Source organism: Barbus barbus, assembly GCF_936440315.1.
Source record: "Barbus barbus genome assembly, chromosome: 26".
In the NCBI taxonomy this organism is placed as follows: domain Eukaryota; kingdom Metazoa; phylum Chordata; class Actinopteri; order Cypriniformes; family Cyprinidae; genus Barbus; species Barbus barbus.
In genome coordinates this window covers 30,091,101-30,105,856 of record NC_136754.1, presented here as the reverse complement: position 1 = coordinate 30,105,856, position 14,756 = coordinate 30,091,101, and the positions used below count along the sequence as shown (strand labels likewise).

The following is a 14,756-nucleotide window of genomic DNA, read 5'->3' as shown; positions in this document are numbered from 1 at the left end:
CCACATATAAACACAGGAGGGGAAAATTAGAGGGTGCACATGCCTGTAACTCCACTGGTCCATCATATTTTTTTGTTGAACCTGCCCTGCAGAACGCAGCGCTACAGACCGCAGTATGTGCCGTATTTATTTGGCTAGGCCAGTGTGGAGTAAGCAGGTCCAGGCCAGGCTTTCATAGAGGAATACCCATTCATTCCCAACTGCTGGAAGAAAAATAACTCTGCCTCTGACATTTCACATCATGAATTCGGCCAAGTTTTAATGAACCACATTCAAATATCAGTACAAGATCCAAAATCTTATGCTCATTACAGTGCATAAAAACCTTTCGGTTAAGTGTAGAAAACCAGGTGGTGTGCATTTATTGCACATTTTGACCAATTTGAAAAAATGTCCCGATTTCACGCAAATCTCATCATCGGAGTTACTCACGTTGATCAAAAACAAGCTTTTCATTTTCTATTCTGCGAGTAGAGATCCACGTATGACAATAATTACATTTGTCTGATTTAATTAGCTCTGACTGCTTCAAAAAATGAGCGAACCTTGAAATGATATTTACAAATCTAATTGAAATCATACATTAGTCACTAAATAGTCCAGTCTTGCCTTTTGAATTTGAATTACAGAGGTGAGATTTAAATCATATGTTGTGGACATTTAATAGACAACTTATTTTAATTGATTAATTAGCAAGGGACAGTATGCATCATGCTTTTTTCCCCGTCACACCCTTAAGTTGTTTTTACGGTCAGTGAAAGACGATTAACTGGTAATGAGGTACTGCAGGTGTAATTACCAGCGTTCATGCGGTTGGCCGCAGTATGGAAGTGGAACCTACTGCTTCATCCAATGTGCCGACTGTGAGGAGTGTGTGGTAAACCTCTCCTCACACATTAATGAATATCTGCAAAGCACTTCAAATCTAAATATTTGAGTTATGGTTCAGACTGCTGGTTCCTCCAAACCTGCAGGAAACACTGACCCAACACATGAAACCTGTGAGCGAGCGTAATATTGCGTCCTCTGTTTGTGCGACAGGTTCATGGAAAGCAACAAGCAGTCAATGGATGGATCTTCAAAATGATGAGATTGGAGGATGATAATGCGTGTCTCAAGCTGACTCTTTAACTAAATAAATGTTTGTTACAAACATGTAGCATATTAAATTTGGCAGTTGGTCTTTCTCTCGTTTCTTGGCAAAGAAGTAGAGAAACCATTGATGCTAATGAAGATTACTCTACTGGTTGTATTGGCATGAGCCATGTCAAATATGCATTTTAATTTTTGAGTACTAGGAGAAAACATAAAAAAGTGTATTTTTCTGTTTATATATAAATGTACCATAAAATGTATTTCCTACATCATTCATCAGACACAAAAAGTAATCAAATGTCAAATGCTTAGTATTTACTTCAGTAAATAATCTTTTTATTTATATATATTTTTTCTTATGTATTTATTTGTGCAATTGACAAAGGCGGAAAATATAAACACGATTACTGAAAAATATCAAAAACTACAAAAGTGTGACACACTCCTGAGTGTGTGTGACCTTGTTGACCTCAGAGCAGGTGAAATATAAAAAGCTGACATTAAAGTTTACTTTAACATAAATAAATATATATATATATATATATACTGTATATATACATTTTAATTTACAAATGTAAAAAATCATAAGTGGTATATTCAAGACAGTATATGTATGAAATGCATATGTTTTCTTTACTGGAGTCTGCAGACCCAAATGAGTGCCATGACATTAAAGCACATCCAATATCTGCACTGCTCCTGATTTACAGTCTTAAAGGCATCCTGACACCACTTCAGTGTTCAAAACACACAAAAGAAACTATTACACATGTTTGCATAATGCATAATTCTAAAACACATTCTACTTGTTTATGTAATATAAGTTGTTTTTACTGCATTAGACATGCGACACAAGTCAAAATGTGTCCATTCAGTGTTTAATTAACTCAAGTTTGAAAATTAGAATAAATATATAATCTAAATTCATAGCTGGAATTGGGCCTTTATATATTTTATTTACCTGCATGAATGCCATTCATCATCAGTTCTGCATAAGTGACTGCATAGACATGATATCACTGTTTTGTTTATTAAACAGTAATCAAACAGTTTAATGCTCTACCCATAGGGATGTTTTAAACCAGAGGTTAAGCAAAGTATCATCAACAACTGTCATGTAACACACTGCAGTTAATGACTAATGAGTGATGTGATTGACAACTAAAATGTTGGGACGTGATTACAATATGTTGCGACTTACTGTGATTAAACCAGACAAATTGTAACTCTAAATCTACTTTTTAGGGCTATTGTTCCTGTAGGTAAAGCTTTGTTGACTGTGCGGCATGCCATGTCTGATAAACGCACGCCACCTGCTTTCCTGAGGTGAAATTCTTCTGCGGAGCAAAGGTGTGCAGGGACGCAGGTGAAGCCGCCTCCTCTGACGAAACTCGGCTCAAACCAACAAAGCAATTAATCACGAGTCTGTCTGATGTTTGTCCACATACGCTCGACCGCTTTATTTCAAAACAGGGTGTGCATGATCCGTGTGTTTTTGTAAGAGTGATTTTAAGACTTAAAGACAGGCCCCGCCCCTGTAGGCATACCCAGAGGTGAGCGCCTATATTAGACAGCTGAGCGCGCGCTAGGGATGTTAAGAGCACTTATCTGCAGCAGGTACAGATCCTGTCACTCTCACGCTGTGGATTGTGCTTGACAGCTCCGCGTGGCTATTCTAGCTCTCCTTCTCCGGTGTTTTCTTAAGGAGCCTTACTCGGCGGAAGCGCTAGGACAGTTAAAGTGTCACAAGCTCAGCCAATGAAGCTGGAGGTTTTCTGCGGGGGTCACTACGACTCCAAGCCCGCGGAGCTCTGCAGCGACGCCGAGGGCAGCATCCCTTCGCCGATGTCCGCGGAGGAAGAGCTGGGCTCGGATGGAGACTGCGTGGCGCACAGTCCCGCACCTGCTCCTCCAGGCGCAGAGAGCAAAGGCAAGCCCTACACCAGGAGACCCAAGCCTCCGTACTCATACATCGCTCTGATCGCCATGGCCATCCGTGACTCGAACTCAGGCCGCCTCACTTTGGCCGAAATCAACGACTACCTCATGAAAAAGTTCCCTTTTTTTAGAGGCACCTACACCGGCTGGAGGAACTCGGTGCGCCACAATCTGTCTCTCAACGACTGCTTTCTCAAGGTGCTGCGGGATCCCTCCAGACCGTGGGGGAAGGACAACTACTGGATGCTGAACCCACACAGCGAATACACCTTTGCGGACGGAGTGTTTCGTCGGAGGAGAAAGCGCATCAGCAAAAAAACGGGCAAGGTGCCAGAGGGGCCGAGCCAGGCTCCTGCGGTGGACACTATCGTTACGCCTCCTTCCAGCGCCAAGTTTACAAGCTCTTTCGCCATTGACAGCATCCTCAGCCGACCTTTCAGGAAAGAGGAACGCAAAGCCGACACCTGGCACGGGGGATATGTCATGCGGGGCTCCCCTTTGGCTCTTCCCCAAACGCAGGCGCTTCGATCCTTTGGTCCCCCGGAGGACCCCGCCATCAGCTGCCGCCACCAACGGTCCTTTCTCCCGTTCCAGCTGACATCCGAGTGCCTGTCGATCCCACACGCATCCACGGGCTTTCACCCGTTCCAGATCGACTATTTGTTGTCGTAATATCGTGTGGGTCCAGGGTGGGGAACTTTGGCACTTTCTGCGCACTTGTGACTTGATAAAGACATACATTTCATCCGCCTGCGTAAAGATCGTCCGGGAAAGTTTTATACAAAATGACAAGGAGTGAAAGTTGTGAACTATTTAATAGCTATTCTATTTGTATCGTCCTACTGAGCGGTTGCGTTGTTTTAAGCTGTCGTCTGTGTATTTATTTGTCCTTTGTGTTTGTTTTAAGTGTGTTGAACCAGGTGCCTCAAACGATTCTTGCAAAAGTAAACTGGTTTTCATTTCAGATTTACTGTTCGAGATAAACTACTCAAGAGACAAGCTCAAAAGTTCTTACAAAGAAAGTGAGGCTCCTGCATCTGAACTGGAATTATTGTAAAATATTTGGTTAATAACAGAATGCATGCGCATTTTATATTGAATAATAAAACATGTTTTAAAATGAAACACGGATTGATTATTATCAATCAATAAGTTCATGGCCAGATGTTTTAAAATATATTATCCTGTGATATTATTCTGTCATATTTCACGAATACATGTTTGCCCAATTAAAATACCAAATGATTAAAATTACAACATGGTTCCTAAAACAAACAAAATGCATGCTCACGTTTTCCAATCCGTTTTCTCATAATGGTGAATGCAGGTAAATATGGACACTTTTTGCCATTGAGATGACTGGGACAAAAAAAATGTCCCAAATATACTGAATTAACCCTAAATACATGTTTGCAATGTCCAGAGAGTTTCTCAGCAGTACCTGCAGGTGGTGTTATCATAATGCCCTCCTGTCTGGGCGCCTCTGTTTGTTTTCACACTTCCCCTGCATCCGCATCCTTAACATGTGTTTATTAATAGTTCATGTTGAAAGCGTGGCAGTTTTGAGACTTAGGTGAAGGAGAATAAAACAAGATAAAGCAGCTTCAGTTTGAGGCAGCTGTGGATATTGAAATGAAATCCCAGTTCCATACGTTTCCACGAGCTGTCCACGGTCCTGAAGATAAGATGCCATAACTCAGCTGTCAAGGCCAAGTACAGTATTTACATACTAAGCTAGCAAAAACCATAAGATGCTTAATTTGTAAATGTGTCCTTGTTTCTGCTTTAAACAAAGCCTATCCTTTAAGCATACCTTTAAATAAATATTTCGTCGTGTTATTACAAGTAGTAGTGTCAGTTTTTGTTATTATTGTTACATTTTCGTTCGTTTTAATTTTTTATTTAATTTTTTATGTATTTACTTATTTACTTGTATTTTTATATTTGTTTTATTTTTTTGTATTTTATTATTATTATTATAATATTTTGTGACTGTGTAACTATATTAATCCTTGTTAATATCGTATAGAGTCCTCTTTTGGCCAGACACGTCTCAAGAGATAATTTTCCTAAAAAGCAGACCGTTTCAGAAGCACGAATTATGATATCAAATCCACAATAAACTGACGAATTAATAAATTAATGGAGTGAATATAAGCATTCGTCTGCGCAAGAGAATAACCCACATTAAAACGTTGATATATTAATGTTGATATATTTGTATATTTTATAGTTCCTAAATGACAGTCACAAACGATGTTATTCAGATTATTGAAATCGACATCATTTATTAGACACCACTTGCTCCTGCCAAACTAAAAAGGAAAAAAAAAAAGAAATACAAAGAAGAAAAATCGACCTCAACTTCTACGTATGAAGTGTAACGTGACGTCAAGGAGAAAGTAATTAGCACCAATCAAACTGACAAGGCCTGTTGCCATTTATGGCGTTTAAAGGGTCCATCATCTGGAGAGACTATACTGCAACCTACAGGAAGTAATGTACAACATCTATTGCACAACAGCAGGTAAAAGTGTGACATTTCAAAAGCTAGATTATCAGATCAAATTTATTTGGCACGGTCAAATGGTACTCTTTTATAAAATATAAATAACTGGTTGTGGATTACAATTTTATAGATATCCAAATTTGTTTATTTTCCTTTTTTGTATTTTTCATATCAAAATGAAGATGAAAATTAAAACCCACGTCAGTGATTCCCCAAAGAGCCTAATCTTTGTTATCATCATGCAGTTTATTTGTTTGATTGCAAGTTAAACAATTGCTGAATTTGTTGGACTTGTGAAGGAGAGAAACATTCGTCACTCGTAGGCGCCTCGAGAACTCAGGGCTTTGTTTTTTCTCCGCAGTTTCCCCGAGAGCGGACACAGATATATTTAGCAATTCAATATTTATATTTTCTGTCCAGAACTGCAAATATCCGTCCCCCGAAGTGCCTCTTGTCACGCGGAGAGTAAAAACCTCTAATATCGGCATTATTCAGCTCTTAGCAGTGACAAACAGCCTTCAAATGCGGACTCGGAGAGTCGACATCGATTTGTCACCTTTACTCAAAAGGTCACCTACAACAGTAGAGGAATCCAGCAGTCTAGTACAACAATATTACCCCCGCAAAGAGAAACCTTCAAAGTCTCTCGCGTATTTTTCTTCTGCACCGAGCACGGCTTTTCCTAAACCAGGCGTGCATCCTGGACGCAGCGGGGATAGTGGGTTTGATGTTGCCGGGAATTTTTGGGGCGATTATTTTCTTTACCTTTATTGTTATGACGAGGTCTGATTTTATCTCCACATCCTTTTGTTGTCTTTGATAAAGATGTGAGGCTGCTTGTTGCTGCCTATGAGGCATGGCTGTGAATATTGCGCTCGCATTGCATTGGTATATTTTAGTGCGCGTATTCATGACAAAGCCAAATTAAAAAAGAGCAACTGGCCCTAATGTTTAAACTGCAAGAGGCCAGTAAACAGTAGTAGAATCTATTAGTTTACAGAGCAAATAAATATAGCAACACACACAAAGAATTGTTTTAAATAGGCCTAGTCATTGACGCGTGCAATGATAATAAAACAAAATTCGTTAATAATAGAAGATAATAAAAAGATTATGCAATCCTAAAAACTATTATTGTTGTTATTATTATTATTATTATTTATTATTTATTTTTTATTTTGCATGCACTGTTGCGTTTTTAAATAAATATAATTTAAAATATAATCAAGTGACTGCGCGCATTTATTGTTGTTTTTCTTTCAAGATAATCACGAATGTTGCGTTGCACTGGAGATTTTTTCTCTCTTTTTTCTTTCTTTTTCGTAAGGCCAATTAAGCTCACTTTCCACAATTAATTAGCCCCTCTCTCAGGGGGGATGATAGGGGTCTGGGACGGTAAACTGACACTGCGATGTGTGTGGTATCCGAGCACTGGCGCAGCGGCTGATGGAAAAAGCCTGCTTCCACTCATGTCAAAATCATTTATCCAGAACAGCCCTTTACAAGAACTTGTATACACTTGGAGACGGACTTTTTTCGCCCACCCCCATCATGCGTACTTGACAAGATGCTCAACCAGGTCACTGCCTTACGTGCTCGCATTCTTCTCTCCTAAGGCGAAGCGATGAACTCTTGCTTCGCACGTTGTTCCCCCGACGGTCAAACGCGCCATTACATAGTGCCACTCACTAGAAGTGCTTTTCTATTTCAACCTCTCGTCCTCCAGTGCCAGAACTCTCACCAAAACACGCCATTAATTACTGGAGCTCTGACAGCCTTCGCCCCGGTGTTTGGCGTGTGGCGCTGTTGATTGAAACGTCGGACTAGGCTTGATAAATGGCGTTATTGCGTGTATTTAGGCTGTCAGAGGGGAGGTGGGGAGTCTCTCTGCTCGGACTCTGCACAGCCTCCTGCCAGACCGATAGCTGGAGGCATGCCAGACATGGAAAAGGGGTGGGTCTCCGCAGTTTGAGGAGATTTCTTGGAGGAATTTAGCGGGGATCTAGGGGGCAGAGAGAGATTTACGAATTGATAGGTGGTCGCGTTTTGTTTGGCCGCACGTCTTTGCGCCAGAGGACTCTGGAGCATTGAGTTTCCTTCTCTTAAAGGATTAGTCTTCACGATGGCCACCAAGAGACTAAGGAGGGGTCGCTATCCTGGCGACACACAGCTGGTGGCTTCAACCAGGAGCACAATTGTGGCGCACTGACCTCGGAGAGACACTGGCTTTTAAGAAAGTTTTGCTTGGAGTACGCATAGTTTTCTCCCGTATTTTTAGCCCCGACTCTCATTCTTTGAAGACCGAACCCGTCTTTTTACATCTGTCCAGCTTCCTTTGGGCTACAAGGCTTAGCAATGACGACTGAAAGCTCTCAGCAGCAGCTGGACACGCCGGCTCCCATCAGATCCAGCCCTGCATCCAGTGCCATGCACTCGGGGCTTCAGAGCACACAGACAGTGCTGGAGAGCACAACTGCGACCGGCAGCAAGGGCAAAAAGTCCAACTCGGGCATGAGGCGCCCCGAAAAGCCGCCTTACTCCTATATCGCTCTCATAGTCATGGCGATACAGAGCTCTCCGACCAAAAGGTTAACGCTGAGTGAAATCTATCAGTTCCTCCAAGCGCGTTTCCCGTTTTTTAGGGGTTCCTACCAGGGCTGGAAAAATTCCGTCAGACATAATTTGTCTCTTAACGAGTGTTTCATCAAACTACCCAAAGGCCTTGGGCGGCCGGGAAAAGGCCACTATTGGACCATCGACCCCGGGAGCGAGTTCATGTTCGAGGAGGGCTCTTTCCGACGCAGGCCCCGTGGTTTCCGAAGGAAATGCCAGGCTCTTAAACCCATGTATCGCATGATGAACGGCATCGGCTTCGGCGCTTCGATGCTGCCCCAAAACTTCGACTTCCAGTCGCCCTCCGCGTCCCTGGCCTGCCACGCCAACGGCTATAATCTGGACATGATGAGCAACCCTGTGCCTGGCGTTCACACGGGTTACGATGGCCTCAGTACAGGCCACCATGTCTCACACATGTCGCCCAGCTCGGGCTCTACATACATGACGGCATGCCAAGTCGCTTCCAATGGCGAGTACGGCCCAGAAAACAGCAACAGCCCGCTTCACTCGCCGCCGGCCATGAGCGGCTCTCTGGAGTGCCATTCGCCATATGGAGCCGCCTCGGCACATTGGGCTTCATCAGGTGTGTCTCCTTACATTAAACAGCAGCCGCTAGCCTCCAGCAGCCCAAACTCCTCTGGATTACACTCGAGTATGCCGCCTTATTCTCTGGAGCAGGGCTATCTGCATCACAACGGCAGAGAGTCGACAGACATCTCAGGTAAAAAGCCGCTAATGCACTCACTCTTTACAGTGGCTCGATATGATTTTTTTTGTATGAAGTTTAGCAGGTCTAAGAAGATTATACAACACTAAAGTACTCAAAAAAAAAAAATGCTGGGTTGTTTCAATGCAACTTTGGCTTAAATATGGACTAACTCAATTTTTGGGTTAAAAATGTAATGTAAAAAAATGAACAAAACAGCTGGCTTAGTCCATACTCGACCCAAAGTTGGGTTGAAACAACCCAGCATGTTTTAGAGTGTAGTTTCCCATAAATAAAAATGAATGTAGCTGCTGTTGTTTTAAAAACATTTTAATGTAATGTCGTTTAAAACGAAAAGCCTGCCTAAATATTACAATGTAAGCACACAAATCAAGTTTTTATACAGGAGGCGATGTGTTTTTAGCCGACATCATGTGTAACAATTTAGTCTTTTTCGATGTATTAAAGTAGCACAGAATGTCGAAGCAATTTCATTTATGCTTTTAAAAATGCATATTATTGCAAGCATTATGCCTTATTCATCGATAATTATTTACAATAAGGGACCACAGTATTTACAGAAAGGGCTGATTCCAGAGTCGTGCGAGTGTACAATCATATCATTTTTTTTAATTCCCTCAAATTGGATCATGTATGTATTTTTTTTTTCAGGGGCCTACATAGTTTTATATGTTGCGTGTGTTAAGGGCGCATTTAGACTAATGAATTACAGTTTTTGCGTGGCAATTAAGAATTACTCACACTTTTTGAGTTGATTTTCCTGCAGTGCTGTTTTGGAGACACAATATAATTAGGAAAATAGCAGATGTGTGACGCAAAAGGCCTTTGTGAGCTGTTTGCGATTTTTTCTTTCCATCATTTCATAAGGTTAAGAAAACAGTGTCGTCTTTGCCAGTAGTTTGGTAATGAAAACCCAACATTAATGCAAACTAAAGAGGATTTTACACGTGTGTTCAGTTTAGCCAGTGCGGGCTGTTTTAACTGCGAGGCTTCCTATGAGGCCCAGGTGAACAACAAATAAACACTTAGCCATCTAAATGACGTTTTAATATGAGAAAACACAAGAAATATGCTGTGAATAATTGTTATAATTCTAATAATGCGTTGGAAAAAAAAAGAAAAAAAAATGGGAGGAAGTTTGATATTTGTTGAACTGAGTTCACTTACAGAAAACAATAGCATTGTTCTTCAAATACTGGCATGGCGTTGAAAGCAGAATACATTGTCTGAGCTGGTCATAAGCATGTCTTCTATTAAACCTGAAAGCAAAAAGCGCTAAAGTGAAATACAAAGCTCTGATGCTTTCACTTCTAAGAAGACTGTAAAGACAATTAAGCATACTTTCGATGATGCAATATATTGATACTGGTGATTTTTATTTATTTATTTTGTTTTCACCAGCAGGAATGTCTCGATACCAAACCCACTCATCGCCAGTCTGTGACAGAAAAGACTTTGTGCTGAACTTCAACGGTATTACGTCGTTTCATCCATCCAGCAGTGGATCCTACTACCATCATCAGCTACATCACCAAGGAGTCTGTCAAGATGTAAAGCCATGCGTTATGTAATTTAAACTATGACAAGCCAAAATAATAATAAATGCGAACGTATGGACTGAACTCGCAAATTACGAGACTGTGTGCGCCTGATGCACGGCTATCTATGAAGAATAAATACAATCAATGGAAGGCGAAACGAAGTCATTCACCTCTCCGTGTTTACTGAGAGAAACTATGAAGGAAGAAGAGAACTGATCGGAACTGAGGACTCCACAGGGAGGGAGAGAGTTTGGGCTTTTTGGGGAAAGATTATGACATATATTTACTATCTTGGAAAAACCTCATCGTCTGCAAATGAAGAGACATGTTGTTTAACAAAGCTGTTTATCCAGTCCATAATCAATAGCCAAGACTTTTGTTTGATTTGACCCACTCGAATACAAAGTATCTTATTTGTCTAAACCTTATGTGTGTTTCTTTTTGACGGCTCTTCAGTAATTCCACCTCTTATATTTTCAGGGGTGAATGTGTAGGTTTGTGGGTAATTCATGTGTAAAAGGAAAAAGGCCTACGAAAACCGTATTAGAATAATAATGATTGCACTTTTGTTAGTTTAATAAGTTGACAAATTACAGTTATGTACAGTACAATAAAACGATGTATTCTCCAAAAACAATACGTGTATTTATTTATTTATTGCTTAACCATGTTTAAATGAGTTATTTTATTTTCCGTAAAACACGACAAAGACATTGTAACTGGTTTGAAGCAAATATAGCCTTATTTATTTTTTACAGCCTTCTAATAATTAAAATAACTTCCCTTAGGAATAAACTCCCCCAAACCTGTTACGCTTCTTTGGATAAAAAACAAATAAATAAAATAACCTGTCAAATATTTGAAGCAGCAATATTTCCTGTATGCATTTAGGCAACTCTCAGTGAAAATGTATATTTTACAATTAAGAATAACTCCCTTATTCACCATCAAATGCGCTCTTCAATATAAAAGACGGGGTCTTTATTAGCTTGCTGTAAAAATAAACAGATAGCCTCGGTAAAAATAAATACAATCAAATATAATAAACGATTTGAACTGGGTTGCTACGGTAAATATAACATATCCCTAACATAGCAAAGAAAGCCACAGGGATTTTCGATCGAAACAGGAGCACTTATAATAAACCCTTTATATGCACTCTGATGTCCTCTAAATCAAGCATAAAAATTAATAAATAAAATACACATTCCAATACATTTCATATTTCAACACATTTCTCAATGGAATCTCAATTTAAATAAAATCTCAATTGTCAAAAATACTTTAGGCTATATTCCGACTCCCATTAAATCAGTGACAGTCAAATGAACGCAGGGGGTATCTCTAAGCTGAATTTGAGGATTATTGAAATTGTCAAAGAGCAGAATGACTAGAGAAAGTCAAGAAGCGTGCCGAGGATAACTCAGTTGAACCCCTACTGCTCAGCTCAAGGCCTATGCTTAACCAGCCTACAGACTTTTACAAGTTAAACGCGGTGCAATGTCGCCATCTACAGCTACACCAAGCACTGTGCCAAGCACAAGAATCATGTATAATCGTACATTTTTGGCTTTAGCCTTTGTATAGCAAGTAGGCTATATTATTTATATATGTGTATATTTGTATATGAAACTTACTTAAAATGCCTTTGTGTACATTATTTTCTTACTAAAAACAAAACAGATTTGATCCATTGTCAAGTAATAGTACTTCAGCGTGTTGAACGCGCACTTCCAACCCTGAAATTACATCTTTAAAAACATAATTAACATGAATTAAATATGAATTTAAATGGTACATATGTATATTGAAATAAACTTTCGTGCCTAACACTTAAAAAGTGCTCATAATGTTACTTGTCAACTAAAAAATTGTAGGCTATTAATTGTATAATATTAGCCTATGTAAAGGTTAAAAAGTGCATGCATTTAAAGATAAACATACTAATATTCAAACAGAAGTACACTTGTCAACTATATGCGGTCTTATTAAAAATCATTTTGCTGTTCATTCAGACTTAATGTTAGGTTTCATGGATACAGAGAGGAACACTTGTACTTTTCCTCAAAACATGTTGTGTTTTAATTTAGTATTTTAAGAAAAGGGATGTGGCTACACCCAGGCATTTAACATAAGTTTTATAATACTGTAGAAACACAACGAATTGCGTTATTCCTTAGCATGCTTTAGTAAAATGAAATAAAATATTTGCTTGTCGTTTGTAGTGTGTTCTTTAAAATATAAATAAAAAGTGAGCACTTTAGATTAGGGGACACATATTCACTATTAACTAACAGTTTTTCTTCAGTAAACTATAGTAAGAATAAGGCAGTTGTTGTATGTACATTAACTTGACATAGTCACCACTGATAAGCTACAACTAAATATATTGTAGAAACTCAATTTCCTGTAAAGCTGCATTGCAACGATTTGTATCGTGAAGAGCGCTATACAAATAGACTTGAACTGAGTTGAGTTGAGTTGAGTTGAGTTGAGTTGTTGTAGCCTGTTTAGGTATGAAGTAGGGTTAAGAAATCTAAAATATGATCATGCAGAATAAGGCATTATTACGCGCCGTATCGTATGCTATAGTAACCGTATAAAAGTAGCTATACAGTATCTGCTGTTCAACTGTAATGTACTAAAAAAGTATTTCCTAAAATCAGCTCATTACAAATTATAATAATTAATTTGGTGGAAATGCGCTTCAGTGACATGCAGTGGGCATGACTAAATAACTAAACTAATAAAGCGGGCTCTAGGTGCTTGATTATGGGCGAAAACAAGCACTTAAAATGCGTGCTTTTCTCATTTCCTCACATTTAATGAGACTGACAGCCAATGAGTCTCAGAACAACCCGATTTTGATTACAATTTTAAAAAAAAGTCTCACCTGCCAATTGTTTTTGCCGAAATAGCATATCGCTCTCTTCAGACAACGCTTCAGCCACACCCACCCACACACACACACACACACACACACACACACACACTGATTTAATACTGGCCAAATAAATGCTCAAACCGGTAACGGGATATAAATGGTGAAACCTAATTCATGGAGTGATTTTAAACCGATTGCATGTGATGCGCATTTACCATAGGAAGCATATCTCAAACGCACAAATTAGAAATTGAAATAAAAGACACTGTTCTGCAGTCGCTTCGTTGTTTGAGTCACAAGAGAAGCTTTGATAGCACACATACATCTGCGAGATAGCTGTTAAGAATTGCTTTAAAACATAGTTTTGTACAAACATCTGATAGACGTCTTTAAGATGTCAGATTTACATACATTCTAAATCATAAACATCTTAATGACATTTTCTAAACGTCTATTTGACATTTGATAGGAAACGTCATAGACATATTGCTGATGAGCAAAACTTAAAAAAAAACAAATAATAATAAAAAAATAGGTCTTGCAGATGTCAAGCAGCCGTCTCCGTGATGTAGGCTATGTGTGCCATCACAGGGCGCTTCTCTTACGAAAATTAACCATAGTTTTAGGACAGTAGTTCATTATAGTCTCTATTGTAACTTTCATTACAAAAGTGCTTTGCCTTTTTCCGTGTAACGGGGATGTGTGAGTCTCTCAGGCCTGGAATCATTGACGGTTTGTTGGATCTGTCGACTCTCAGTGCCGCCTGCCGGCCGGAGCACATCTGTATAACTGCTGCTTTCTGTGGCCTCCATCCTCTGTGTGCCATGACCTGAGAAGATTATTAGATTCCTTATTCCTTAGTATTATATTTATTATATTATATAGACCTAAGAAGTTATTATATTAGTGCATGTTTTTTATTTTATTTGATTTGTTTACTTTTATTTTTTAATTGTTGTGGGTTGCACGAACTGTTATTATAATCAATAATTATTTTAATGTTTGCAGGCTAAACTGACCTAACTATTTTGGTACAATTCACCAATGAAAAATAGTAAACATTATTCAGTGCAAATAGCAAACAGATCAAAACAGTTTTATACTGTAACTTTACAAAAACACAGTAGTAGTAATAATAATAATATAAAAAATATGAGAACAATAAAACTGCATTTAACAATATTTTTTATCATTCTGTAATTGATTTTAATATTTTCATTTTCACAAACTGTGAATACCTTATACTGTATAGTAACTACAACTTTTCAAACATTATTTTATGTTTGTTCTTGTATCCATAATTTAGTTTTATTATTTTTCATTAAGCTTATTTTGCTTTCTGCAAATGTTAAATGTAATTGTTCAGTGGATTATTATTATTTACTTATTTAACCCACGTGGTGAAGTGTGGGAACTTTTGGGAACATTTAAAACTGTGTGCAAAAT

General features: G+C 38.9%; 2 protein-coding genes across 3 annotated transcripts; both read left to right on the top strand.

Annotated features, from left to right (window-relative positions):
• The first annotated feature begins 2,690 nt into the window (after positions 1-2,690).
• Positions 2,691-4,867, top strand: LOC306846210 (forkhead box protein Q1-like). Its single transcript, XM_079379377.1, has one exon. It carries the CDS (start codon positions 2,854-2,856, stop codon positions 3,703-3,705), a length of 852 nt encoding a protein of 283 aa, XP_079235503.1. The 5' UTR covers positions 2,691-2,853; the 3' UTR covers positions 3,706-4,867.
• Positions 4,868-7,509: 2,642 nt separating this feature from the next.
• LOC306846201 (forkhead box protein F2-like) lies at positions 7,510-12,249 on the top strand. Of its 2 annotated transcripts, none has more exons than XM_079379362.1 (2): positions 7,510-8,879; positions 10,290-12,249. In XM_079379362.1, exons 1-2 carry the CDS (start codon positions 7,898-7,900, stop codon positions 10,454-10,456), a joined length of 1,149 nt encoding a protein of 382 aa, XP_079235488.1. In that variant the 5' UTR covers positions 7,510-7,897; the 3' UTR covers positions 10,457-12,249. The 2 variants fall into 2 exon arrangements, with proteins under 2 accessions (XP_079235488.1, XP_079235487.1); XM_079379361.1 differs by having other exon boundaries at positions 10,287-11,055.
• The last annotated feature ends 2,507 nt before the right edge of the window (positions 12,250-14,756 follow it).